General features: G+C 47.3%; 2 protein-coding genes across 7 annotated transcripts in view; both read right to left on the bottom strand.

Moving 5' to 3' along the window:
• Window positions 1–895: 895 nt before the first annotated feature.
• Window positions 896–5,945, bottom strand: RPL37A (ribosomal protein L37a). 3 transcript variants are annotated; one of them, XR_007708442.1, is made up of 5 exons: window positions 5,779–5,945; window positions 5,184–5,312; window positions 3,900–3,982; window positions 2,536–2,675; window positions 896–1,381 (listed from the first exon to the last, which is right to left on the bottom strand). XR_007708442.1 is itself a non-coding variant. In XM_035565661.2 (4 exons), the coding sequence occupies exons 1-4, from the start codon at window positions 5,779–5,781 to the stop codon at window positions 2,612–2,614; spliced, it is 279 nt and encodes a 92-aa protein (XP_035421554.1). In that variant the 5' UTR covers window positions 5,782–5,945; the 3' UTR covers window positions 2,520–2,611. The 3 variants fall into 3 exon arrangements, 1 of the variants encoding a protein (XP_035421554.1); XR_004781628.2 differs by having other exon boundaries at window positions 896–1,328; XM_035565661.2 differs by lacking the exon at window positions 896–1,381 and having other exon boundaries at window positions 2,520–2,675.
• A 3,820-nt stretch (window positions 5,946–9,765) lies between these two features.
• Window positions 9,766–12,932, bottom strand: part of SMARCAL1 (SWI/SNF related, matrix associated, actin dependent regulator of chromatin, subfamily a like 1) — a 35,219-nt gene continuing 32,052 nt past the window's right edge. For 3 of the 4 annotated variants that reach the window (XM_035572650.2, XM_050711680.1, XM_035572651.2), the window contains exons 15-17: window positions 12,780–12,880; window positions 11,316–11,412; window positions 9,766–10,843 (exon numbers count right to left, since the gene is read on the bottom strand). In XM_035572650.2, coding sequence (XP_035428543.1) covers window positions 10,631–10,843; window positions 11,316–11,412; window positions 12,780–12,880 — 411 coding nt within the window. In that variant the 3' untranslated portion in view covers window positions 9,766–10,630. The remainder of the gene's footprint in view (window positions 10,844–11,315; window positions 11,413–12,779; window positions 12,881–12,932) is intronic. The other variant, XM_050711679.1, reaches the window with a different exon arrangement.

Here is a 12,932-nt window from a genome sequence, read left to right as displayed (position 1 = left end):
AGCTACCTGTGCCATCGCATAGGGATATCCAGGCAGTGAAGATGCTCTCTGCACCTGCTAATGAGCGGCTATTTCATGTCAGGTGGGAAGGCTTTAATCAAAACCACGTGCTTTAATCACGGTCTGGGCATTGACGAAGGGAGCGCAGACAGAGGGCAGTTGTATCACAACAACTAGAAACGAGAGAAAGGCACGGAATCGTACCCCAAGCACGCTGAATGGGGAGCAAAAGGCAAAACGCCGACCACCCACGCTTGCTTTTAGTGGCACCTCGTGAGCTGGTACCAGACCTTCCCACAACAGCTCTCACAGCCCGCTGCAAGCCCTCAGCTGGTTGTGGAGCTGGTTGTGGCAGGAGCATCCCCGCCAGCTTGCCCCTTCGTGCTGACGGTAGGGGCGGAGGAACTGCCCAAGAGCACAGGACACGTCCAGGCAGGGGAGAGGCTGTTCCAGGGGCTGCGCAGTACTTCCCTCCAGCAGAGGCACGGCAGTGACTTTCCTGAGCCGAGCCACATCCACCGCCCCCACCGCTGCAGGCTCCCGTGAAGCTTTGCTGCAGTAGAAGCGTCTCACGCAGGCCGCGGTGGAGTTTTGTGCCTCTTCCCCACCCTCACAGGGAAGGCACAAGAAAGCAGCATTTCCCCCTCCTCTTCTCAAACCCGCTGCCCGCAGTGCCTCCCTGCGGAAACAGCCGCAGAGCAACCCCCAGCCCCTCAGAGCCCCTCGGAGAGGCAGCGCCGTGCAACCACAGCAGAGTAACCTCTCCCCACGCACGCCCCGTGTTTTATCGGCGAAGGCTTTCATGTGATGAAGATGCAAAGCAAGCCATCAGCGCACAGCCATGGTTTCATCACAATTTTCTGAGAAAAGGACTCACATTTTAAACGCAGACACCTTAAGCAAAACGGAAAGCGTCTTTATTTTGATGCAAGTTAAACCACGTTGCCCTCGCTTGCTCTCCCCCAATGCTACGAGGCACGGCAGCGTGCAAGCCACCCCCATGGGAACGGAGACAGCTCACATGAAAAGAAAATTCGAGCTTGGAGGCGGCATCCCTAGGAGCTGGTTAGCACAGACCAGGACCAGCAGCAGCAGCACCCAGGGCAATCAGTCTGACTCAACTGACCCAGAGAAAGCTGCTGCAGACACGTTGCGCAGAAAAGCAGCAGCAGCAGCGAGTTCACCTGAGCTTTCTTAAACCCGCAGGGTTCCTTTGCCATTCTTCTCGTGTATCTTGTAGCAGGATTACAACGGCGTTCATCTCACATGTACACAAAGAAGCCATTTGCTCTGAGGGGGAGTCACCCATTGTCACCTCCATTGCAGCACTGGGTATGGAAATGCATGATTCTCCTTTAGTCAGGGAAGCTACAGCACTGAACTTTAAACAAAACACAGAGGAAACAGGTTCAGGGATGCCAAATTCAAACTTCTGAGTCGCATGAAGACTTTTTGCAGCTTGAGAAAGTGCTCCTATATAAGTCCTCTTCTGAATACAACTTGCAAAGACTTCGGGCTCATTAATGACATTGTCTTACTGCCCAAATACATTTAACGCTTAAGTTGGAGCAAGAGGACTCAAATATTCCTTACTATTTTTCTTTCAGCCGTTATCAAGGTTATTACTAAGACCTTTATTTTCTGACGTGTACTGTGAAGGACAAGGGAAGTGCTGCAGTGACCATAAAGCCCAGACAAAACCAAGCTCATAATCCTGAACCAAATCAAAACTCACCTGACAAATCAACTGTAAAAAAAAAAAAAAATGTTCCAGTATCCCAAGCTTGATCATCTGAAGAGATGATTTGGAAGCAATTATTAGCCTAAACAGTAGCTTTTCCTCCAAAACTGATGGTCCCAGGAGTTGGCTCAACATGAAAAAGCACTGTTGCAATCTAGAATGGACTGAAACTTGAACACACAGAGACGAGAGCCTTACCAGAACTAGGGAGAGCAAACCAACCACAGCATTTGTGCGCGCTGCTCTCGAGATCCGCACACAGCAGCAAACACCGCGGGCTGAGGTAAGCCATCATCTGCAGCTGGCTCTGGAAATTAGCAGCACCAGCCAGCAGCAGAGGATGACAGCTGCTCTTTATTCATTTCAGTCTCTGCCCCCAAGCCACGACGCTCTTCTCTCTCCTTGCGGCACATGCACAGCTCTCCCAAGTCCTCCTCAAAGACCAACAGGAAAAGGCAGGCTGATGTTCCACTTTCTCTCCTCTCCCTTTCCATCTGCCCACTCCTCCACTCAAGTATTTGCTCTGTGCTATGCCTTTAGGCACCGACATCAAGGGCACATCAAGATGTGCCAGGCCTAAGTTCTCCTCACTTTCACCTCAGTGCATTCAAGCAACAGAACCGGAGTATGCAATTACATGGAATAGAAAATTGTTTTTTAATGGCTTAAGCAGTAATGAGAGCTTTTCCACTACCGGATAGAAATACGAATGCCTCCATAGTTATACCAATAAATACAATGCAGCCAGACAGCACCTTCCATAGAAAGATGAACACGATTCCACTCCACATCACCTTTTTATTATTAAAGGGACAGATCTTGACAGCGGAGAAAACAAGCACGTTTCAGAAGGAGAGCAGGATGTAGCATCTACTGGTCCTTCAGTTCTTTCAGCCTTCTGATTGCCGATTTGACTGTCACTGCAGAGGTGGTGCTGAAAGAAGAAGCAGAGTCATTTGCACACTGCAGCACACCAACCCGCAACCAGTTATTTTTTGGACAAAGCACTAATCATTTCCAATAGTTCTCGCCCGACTGCACTGTCAACAGGAGGCTACCTCCACGCTGATTTTCCTGACAACAAAGCGTAGGCCCATGCCTACAGAAGCGCACGCAACTTCACAGCTCCATCTCAATCCCAATTATCCAGTCATCCATCAACTACGCGCGCAAGAGCGTGGGCTGAGTCCTAGCGACTGTCGTGTGGGGTAACCGCGTCCCCTACCAGAACGGGAGGGGGCAAGGAGAGTGAAGGCAGGGGGCATGCAAGGGCACCATCACAATAAAAACTGTAATGATTCAATTATTTTAGGGAAAAAAAAAAAAAAAGGAAATTTTCTTTGGAGTAAACCTGATTTCAACTCTTGCGCCTGTTTCTCTGAACTGGAAAGGCTACTGCAGTAACTACAAAAAGTGCTGCTTAAACTTCAAAATAAGAGGTAAGAGCGTCTTTCCACAACTACGCTATTTCTACAGCCAAAAGAACCAAGGGAGGAAAAATACCCCCCAGATCAAAGACAGTAATGTATTACAAGCTGTCAAAGATTATTTTTTTTTAAATAGATTGGAAGGAGAGCTGTCAGCTCTCAGCCATGCAGCCTGTTCCACCCAGAGAACAGCTGAATGGATCAGCCTTCACCTCTGCTCCTTTCCTTCCAACATCGCCAGACAACCGGCCCACTCAGAATACTTCGTACACGCAAGAACTATCGTTTGCATCTCCAGTAAGAGATGTTACTACAGCAGAGCCACAAGAGAGACCGCTTAGAAACAAACGTTTGCCTCCACATTTGCAGATGTTTGGATTTCTTTATTTCTAGTTTAGGAAAAGATGCAGAGATTGCTTTAAAAAAAAAAAACAAAAAAACTGCTTTGATAAAGTCCAGAGAGATTATGAAATTTTGGGAGGATGCACCAAAACCAGCAGTAACTTCACGGCTGAAATGCAGTATTGGCAAAAGCTGCACAACAGATACTGAAAAGAACAGCAAGTGCTTCACTGTCTGATCAAATTTTATCAACAAAATTGAGAAAAAACACATCACTAATTCAGTACAGATCTACTTAATGGTTAGCAGATTACAGTTAAATAATTTTTTTTAAAAATCCCTCAGTTATATGAAAACGAACACCGATAGAAACTTCTTCATTGCCTTACTTGTAAGTCCAGGCACCACCAGCAACTGTCTTCATGCAGGATCCACAGTGCCAGATACCAACAGCCTTCCTCTTCATTTTGGTCTGTACCAAAAGAGAAAAATTATGCACTCTCCAACAGCTGTAAAACCCACAAGAACTCGTGCTGCCATCCCAACAGCCAACTTCAGGTGAGTAGTGCAGCATCGCACCACAGCGCTGCCTGTAAGGCTGTGCTAAAACACACAAGGATCAGAGGTTTTCATCCTGATTCCTCAAAACAGAGTCCATCCGAAATATTTTTTTCTATTCGGGTATGGAGTAGAAAGGGGCTATTTCTAAATGCACCATCAAAAATTCAGCTTTTTAAAGGAGAAAAAAAATATTAAGGAGTTATACTGGTAATGAAAACCGATATTCTCAGCCGGTACTATGACCAACATAGCGCTGCTATTATTTGCCCTTTATGAACATCCCAGGATTGCTCTGAGCCAGCTGCCCTTTGAACAGCACCTAAGGAGTGGGCGCTTAACTCTTTTCACCTGGGGAAGTCGCCATCATCTTGCAAAGATGACAACGGGTTTGCCTGGACCTACACTGGACTTCGCTATTCAGATGAAGATACCAATGTTCTCACTTCACATACGAAAGTCATTAAGTAAAAAAAAAAAAAAACAAAATTTTTTTTTTACAGTTTTCTAGCCACTTAAAGATACCTACTTTGCAGGTATCAATGGGCAAAGAACAAGCTGCTGGGCCTCTCAAACTGTCAAAGCCAAATTCAAGTGAATTGTGCTTACACACATGAACAAGTAAGGCTCCTTCTTATCAGCAATCATTCCCCCTCCAGAGTTACAAAACACACACAGATGTAAGTAACCAAGTGCACTCAAAGTCGTAAGAGGGAAGAGTGAGGTCCCTTCCTCCCCAGGTATGCTGTAAAGTTAGTGAAGGAGAAAAGAAAATAAAAAAAAAAAAAAACAAAGTCATGCCTTAATTATCAGGATAACAGATGCGTTGTGTAAATTCTGCCAGGTCTTTTTATCAGATACCTACTATACAGTCTGGCAATATTACCATCCTCTGTAATGAAATAAAGATTTGTTTCCATTTAACTACCAACCGTGCATTCACCTGAAATGTCTACTAAGTCCTTTTATTTTATAAGGTAACCTAATGTTCACAAAAAATGATTCATTTTCCTTAAGCTAGTCAAGCAGAAAAAATCCGGAAGCAATACATTTCAATTCTAACACCAATAACAGGACGATTTTTAAGTACAGCTGCAGGAACCAAGGTGCCTCACCTTGCCACAGAAGGAGCAGGTATACTTGGCGTGCTGGCTAATTTCAATCTTCTTCACCATCTTCCTCAGGGACGCCCCGTACCGGGTACCGTATTTACCCACAATCCCCACCTTCTTGGTGCGCTTAGCCTGTCGGGAGGCAAAAACCACAGGATCAGGTCCAGTTTGACCCAGCTCACCGCCTTCCTCAGCGGCTCCTCCAACAACCGACACCCAAAGCGCTCAGCAGTCCCAACCACCGCGAGTCCCAGCGACCGAATCACCTCGTACCACCGCGGACACGGCGTTGTTTGGTTAAACCTCAGGGGCTTACGCTGCCACAACCCCCCCCCCCCCCCCCGACTCCCCCTGGGACAGGGCCGCCCCCCCCACCACGGCCTATTTGGGAGCCGTGCACCGCCAGCCCCGGGCCCGGCCTCCCCCCCCCCCGAGGCCTCCGCTCGCTGCTCCCCCAGCGCCTGCCCGCCGGAGCCCGCCCGGAGGCCACCCCCCGCCCTCATCGTTCCCCGCGCCATCCCCTGGCCGCGCCCCGCGGCCCCAGCGCGGCGGATGGCTGCGGATGGCTGCGGATGGCGGCCGCCCCGTCCCCGCTCACCATCTTCCTGCCCGGCGCCGCCGCGGAGAGAGAGAGGCGCACGGCGCATGCGCGGGGTGAAGCGGCGCCGCCGGAAGTGAGGAGCGAGGGCAGAGAGGCCGGGCCCGGCGGCGGGCTTGTCTGCACCGCGTGGGGGTGTGAACTCTATGGTGTCCCCTCCTGAGGTGGCTCAGGGGCGGCCCCGGCCCCGGCGAGGGGTACCCCGTAGTGCCCCTGCGGGGAGGCTGCAAGGAGCCCAGATTTGGGTTAAAAATGGAGTGCAGCAGCCCCGGCCGCACGGGGTGGGAGGGCTGGGGGTCACCTTCACCCCACAGAGGGCACAAAGGCAGCAGAGGCGCAGCGCTCGCCGCCACCCGCCTCAGTTAGTGTCGTTATTTCACAAAAACGAGCAGCAGGTAGCTGTCGGAATAAAGAGGATCAGCAAGCTAAGCTGCAGGTGTAAAAGGAAAAAAAATAAATAAATCAATGAGAACAGATTCTAACCTTAAGACACAGCAGCCCTAAAAAGCAGAGGTTTCAAAACGCCCAGCTCGCATGCCCGTACACCTGTGATTCCTTCACGCGCCACCCCATATCGGAATAAATGGCCCCAAACCTCGCTGCAGGTGGAGGGGGTTCCCCAAACCCCAGCAGTGCCCCCCAGCTCCCCGAGACACCCACGCTGCCCCCACCGAAGCACAAAGCACACAGCCCAGCGCAGGGAGGGATTTCTCAGCAGCCGTACGCAACGCAAACGCAGCCCGCTGCTGAGCTGCAGTGCTCCTAACAGGATTAACCACCCATTAACCTCCATTAGGAAATATAATCTGGTTAGCCTGAGAGCTTTTTAATGCTCCAAGCCAGCTGCAATCCCTCACAGCCCCGAGGAGGGAGCCCAGGCGGCTGAGCCCACCTGCTGAAACCATGCCCAGGCACTTTTTGCAGGTGCATTTCTCTGCCTGCCCCCCGGCCATAGGGCTGGAGGCACAGAGGTGTGGGTGGTGCCTCTGCTGAGGGGCGAGTGGTTTGTTCTGGCAGTTTGAACACTCACATTTTGAATTCCCTCTCCCGTGCTGAGATCCCCGTTTGTCCCCGCATACTCTCCTCCAGTTTGCACGAGTCTTCCTGGGCAGCGGTGGGACACAGCGGTGCTCCAGATGGGGGCTCAGCAGGGCTTCAGGCAACAGCGTTTATATCTCCCCCTGCTGAGTCCAAGTCTCATTCAACACATCCTAGGCATATATTTGCCCTTTTCAGAACCTCATCATTATGATGACTCACGGGATACATCTTCAGTACCAATGTATTAAAATATATATATATAATAAAAAGTTCCTTTTGCTGCTTTGTGACTATTTGGTTAGAAAATAAAAATAAAAGACAGCACACCCAGCACTGAAGACTGAGGACTGCTCTCCAGTCTGTATTTACAGAGTTAAGCGTGGCTGTGACAATACCGTCCACGGTCATATCCTTCACCTGCAGTTATTACAGACAGCTCTGCCAACAACAAAATGCAACCCTCTCACACTACAGCCTCTTCCAGCACTGCCAAAATAAACGCATATTTCCAAGTGACTGGGAAATGGATGGGTGCGGACAGGCCAGTAGAGCTCCCAGAGCTTTGCCTTGTCAGCCTACCACCTTGCCTCTTCGGCACGTCCCAGGCTGTACAGCTTCACATACTGATGTAGTAGTTCAAACTGCTCCTTTTCATTGCGCAAGTACCTGTTGTCTCTCGTTGGGCATCCTTCCTGAAAATGTCACCCCAGTAAAATGCTCCAAGTTCCAAGCTCAGCTCCACTGCAGTAGCAGAAAGGCTGCAGTTCTGAGTCTGAATCTGGAAGGGCTTTCAGTGTATCCAAATACACACAAAGTTACCTGATAATTGTGGTTGCTCTAGTAGCGTCTCTTCCTTGTCTAGAAGGGTGGTCAGCATGTTTGTCACTTCCATTTGTACTGACAGCATGAAGACATTCGGCTACATTAGGTCAGGTAGGAAGGAAACAAGTCTTCCTTAAAAAGCTCCCAAGGAAATACAGAAAACAAAACAAGCGGTAAGAACCATAGAAGACATCCTACTGAAAAGGTGAAGGCTGTAGGCCCAGAAGAAGCCCCAGGTTTCACAGACCTTGCCATGTTTCATTCCATCTACATTACCGGGATTTAAAAATCAAGGCTATAGTGTCTTTGATGGGCAAATGTAAAGTACTGCACACTCCTGAGCCTGCCTGTAGGTCTCACTGGCAACCTGCACACTACCTTGTACAGATTCTCATCAGCAAGCCTTGGAGGTCCTGTCGAAGCCACCTGGCAGCATCCCAACCACCTCCTCATCATATTAACGACAGACTAATGGTGTAATTGGGCTAAGGCACACACAATTTTTCCAATCCCTTGATGTAATGACTAAAAGCACTTCACTTCAAGATTCTTCTCCCTTTTTTTTTTTTTATCTAGTACAGTTAAAGTGAATCTCAAGTGTACTTGAAGAGCCTTTGTAACTCTACAGCAATCCAGCTGAGATTTTATGGGTCCTAACAAAGAAAGAGTGCACCTAGCATTCTTCTAACAGGGCTGGGACTTATCAATATATGGGTAAGATAAATTGAGTTTATGAGAAGCAGAATTCTCCAAGGGTACTCTCAGCAGATTTCAGAAAAATACTGTTTTGAAGTAGCTATAGCTTTACGAGGAGGAAGAGAATTACTCCAATAGGAGATGACATTATGGGTACACAAATAATGTCTTCCATTTGTTTTTCAGCAGGCAGATGGCAACATTTCTCACCCCTTACTCAGAACAACCTTCTCTGCAAGTAGAAAGATCATGTGTCCTAGAAACAGATTAAATACTCCACATTCAAGAAGGAAGCCATTTAAAAGTGTTTAGAAGTGTGTATTTATCTCCTGGCCAACTGTTGGCACAAGAGAAATGATGTTTAGCTCTCACTCTCAAATCCAGAGACAAAACACTTCCCACAGCTGGCCAGTCACGCGATCTCTGGTCCTCTGCCTCTTCACTTGTACACACATCAAAGCACCTTTTGCAGTCATGAATGAAAAGCAAATCTCTACCCAGCACAATTGCAAACGCAGCCTGTAGGGCATTTCCATGACGACACTTGCTGAAAACGGGATAATCGAACCCTTTGAAGCAGGAAAAAAAATATCACACTATCAGCTTGATCTTGTAGCACAACCCTTTTTGTCCTCAACCACAGAAGAGAGGGCTTTTGGCCACTGTCTGCTATCCATCTGTACACAGTCAAGCATGCTGCCTGCACAGCACATTAGCTCCTGGCCTCCAGAAGCTAAATGTAAGCCTTTAGTTTGCTATTTCCCCACCCTTATCCCACAGATTATGGCTGTAAAATATATCTAACTGCTACCTCTGAAATTTTATCTTCTCCTGAACTCCCTGGTCACATTTGTACAACGCTAGCACGTTTCCAAGTATCTTCCAGTATTAGGATCAGAACTGGGAAAGACATGAATTCTTGATTACGTTACGCTGCACTGGCAACAATATTCACACACAAAAAGACAACCATGCAGCAACGCCTGAAAAGACAAGTCATGATAAATGGAAATTTGCCTTTATACCAAGCCCGCATTAAAAATGGCCTCTAGAATTTTTGTTGAGCCATCACAAACCAAAAGTATCACCACGTCAAGCAACAGTGCTGCTTTTGGCAGTCTCAATGTAACCTGCACAGAGCTGTAAGAGGAGTGAATAACAGGTCCTAACCACCCCGAATATCTCGGGCATTAGCTGTTGATTCACCTCTAAGCGAAGTATCATGGGAGCTTCCCTTTTGAAAGCTAATGTGTTTTAGAAGGCACAAAACAGAGCATCGCCAGACAAACCAAACCTTTTGGCCACTGTAAATTTAAAAAAGAAATCCGCCACACTAATACCCCCACTACATCATGTACTTCTCAAACTTAAGAACCAAATGGGAGACGAAATTCTAAAACAGAAAAGGCACCGGAAACTTGGGAAACATGAGTTAAAACAACTTTTTATTTAAACAATTCAACCCAGAATCAGCTTCCTACAAAAACAGGACAAAAGTCTGCACATCCTCCTCTCCTCACTCATCTGTGGAAATGAGTCTCAAGACTTAAAGAAAACACACACACACGTTCCCCTGAGCAACCAGTCTTAATCCCTGACAGCGAGTGCAGGCTTCACCCTCCACTGAAATGAGCACGTGCCATGGAGCAGGTCATTAGATGCAGAGGACGAGGCCAGAGATCAGAGTGCTCATGCAGACTTGTGCCTAACAGGCAACACACGCTAGCAGGCAGTTACACTACTTGGTTTCAAGCTATCAACTGCTCTGCAGAGACACAAAATCTGGGTCTCTCCCTCTCCCCCACCTCCAAAAAATGTTAAGATCTGTCTAGACCCCAGATCCCAGTTTCTTTTCTCCTCACTACTCAAGTGAATGCCAGAGACAGTTTGTGAGGGCCTGTGAAGTGACTCCTAAAAATACAGTCTCAGCTTCTTGGAGATGGAAGGCTCCGCAGTTGCTCGGGCACTAGTTCTCAGAACAGCTCTGCAATGTGGACAGCCAACAGTTACCTGCTTTATAAATAAAACAGCTATGGAAGATGACTTACTAAAACAAAGCAGCATGCTACTTGCCCATGGCCACTCAGTCATCAGAGGCAGGACTGCAAGACCTGCAGGCCGCCAGGTACGCACTACTCATCCGTCATGCTGTCAGACTGCCTTCTCATCCTTTGAGATGAAACACGCTGGAGATACAGAAAACAGTCTTTTATTTCTGAAAATTCAAAAATAATACTTGATTCCTTTTGGTTTTTTATATTAAAAAAACTGCTAGCCACCTTCTCTTTTTTTTTTATGTTACACTTTCAAAAAACTCCTCAATACGCCGCTTTTTGGGGGAACTCACTGAACACCCCTCTTCTTTTGTGTCTTGAAAGGCACTGCCAGAGTCAAACTCACAGCAAGCATCAGCTGCTTCCAAAAGCAAAAGTTCATCATCGTCATCTCTGCAATCAGAGAAGGTCCTCTGGAAAAGTTCATAGATGGTCTTCTGCTTTGGATCTGGCTGAGAAATTAGAACAGGCAGAGTCTGTATATGCATTGCCACATACAATGAAAGTAAGCAATAATCAAAGGGTAGTCCCATGGCCCTAGATACCTCACAGCTTTACCAGCCCATAAAGAATTCAAGCCCAAAGGGGATATGGCTATACTTGGGTGCTGGAATGCAGCAGGACTTCAGGCCTGGCTGAATCTGAACTCTATACAAAGTCACATGCCATTACTTCTCATCAACAAAAGGCAGACATGCAAGAGGCTGTGATGTCTTTAATGAGAAGGAAAGCAGGGTTGGGAACTCTCTGGAGAGTCCAAGTCAAGTTATCGATCCAGGGAGGAGCTGGAGAATCTGACCTTTGACATTAAAGGCAGAACAGGTGTGAGGTCAGACTGCCAATCACCTGCAAATCTAGAAATACACAATCCAAAATGCATTCAGCCTCTCCCAGGGACCTCTGCCATTCCTTCTGGTCAGTTACCTTAGGATAGTAATTGGTGGATTCGGCTGTACTGGAAAAGTTGGTTTCCGAAAGACCAGCTTCCCCCAGCACTTTTATTTTCTCTTGAATCATTGGCCTAGGAGAGAAACAGATATGATTGAAAGGAAGAAAATAACATGCCAGATTCCATGATCCATTGGGAAAGACACTGTCATTTACTATGTGTAGATGAAAAAAATATAACGGCGTATAAAGATGGCTTTTCTACCAAAGCTCATTAGCTCCTTAACCTGCCCTAGTATTGTTTATGACGACTGTATCCTGTTTTGGGATATCAATCAATCTAAGGAAGCATCAATCCAATTTAAATGAGAAACAAGAAGAGGATGTGATTTCAGGCTATAAATATTTGGAAGGGTCGCGTACCCAAGACAGAAAGTAGTTGACTGTGGCAACACTAACGGTATGAAGTCAGAACAAGAAGATGCAGGTAAAGGGAGCCATAATAGCCTGTTGTCCAAGGCAAGCAGTGGTGATCCTCATCAACAGACGCATCAGCATTTCTGGGGTACCTCCCAATGTACTGCAGGAGGAATAATCCATCACTGGCCCACGAGGTCTAGTGAGGTCCCAACTGCACCTCCACACTGGACACTTTGAAAGAGGCAAAGGCCACAGCACAACAACACGTTTACCAAATAGCCTTGTCTTTTTGTTCTTTTTCTTGCTTTTAAAACGGATGCTACTGTCCTTATTTGAAGAGCCATACTTCCCTCCAGTTAAGCATTAATGACTGCCTGGACAGCATTTCACAAATAAAGGCAGAATTACTGTCATTAAATTTCCGTGAAATGTGGGCGACACATTAGTTTCCAGATCCCTTCATTGTAGGGTTATAATTATTTGCCATCATGATATTCTGGGAACTGCACAAGTTCACTTACTCCATTCGCTCCTTTAAATGAGGTAATAAAGAAGTAATTTTGGACTTTAAATGAACCAGCTGGTAGATTATTTCTTTTCATCATTTGCAGGTCAGTTCCCTCGCAGCATTAAGGATTCCCCAGATCCTCCATTCCCCCAGGATGTCAGATTCTCCAGCCACAAGGACTGCTGCACACTGATAGCTCTTACTGCAGCCCACAAGGCTCAGACCCCGTTTCCCCAGAGTTGGGTCAGTAGCACTTCTTTAATCCATCAAAGGGCTCACTGAAGACCCAAGAGAGGAAAGCAACAGCGCAGTCCTCCTCTACAGCTCCCTGTCCGAGCACTCAAATGGACAGATTGCTCAGTGACTACTTTCATTCCTCCTCGCTTATCACCCACTTCATTATATCCACTGTGGCCAGGCCATGTCACCCACTCACAATTGGTTGGCAATTGCTGCTCCTCCCCTTGCAGGCAGTGGAGATCAGCACTAACATTAAGCAACTTGCATCACGTGTGACAGACTGAAAACAGCCAGTAGGAGAATCAAAGTGTCTCCCTCCACTTCCTGCCTACCATAAGAAGTCATCTGCTGTGCCTCTAGCCACCAGGTAGTGGATGTTAACAGAGCTGGTCTGTCCAATTCGATGTGCCCGATCTTCTGCTTGCATCAAAACCTTTATGTAAAAAAACATGACAAAGACAATTAATTGACAGCTGCAGTGTTTA

Source organism: Cygnus atratus, chromosome 6 (assembly GCF_013377495.2).
Source record: "Cygnus atratus isolate AKBS03 ecotype Queensland, Australia chromosome 6, CAtr_DNAZoo_HiC_assembly, whole genome shotgun sequence".
Classification (NCBI taxonomy): Eukaryota; Metazoa; Chordata; class Aves; order Anseriformes; family Anatidae; genus Cygnus; species Cygnus atratus.
This window is presented reverse-complemented; position numbering and strand designations above follow the sequence as displayed.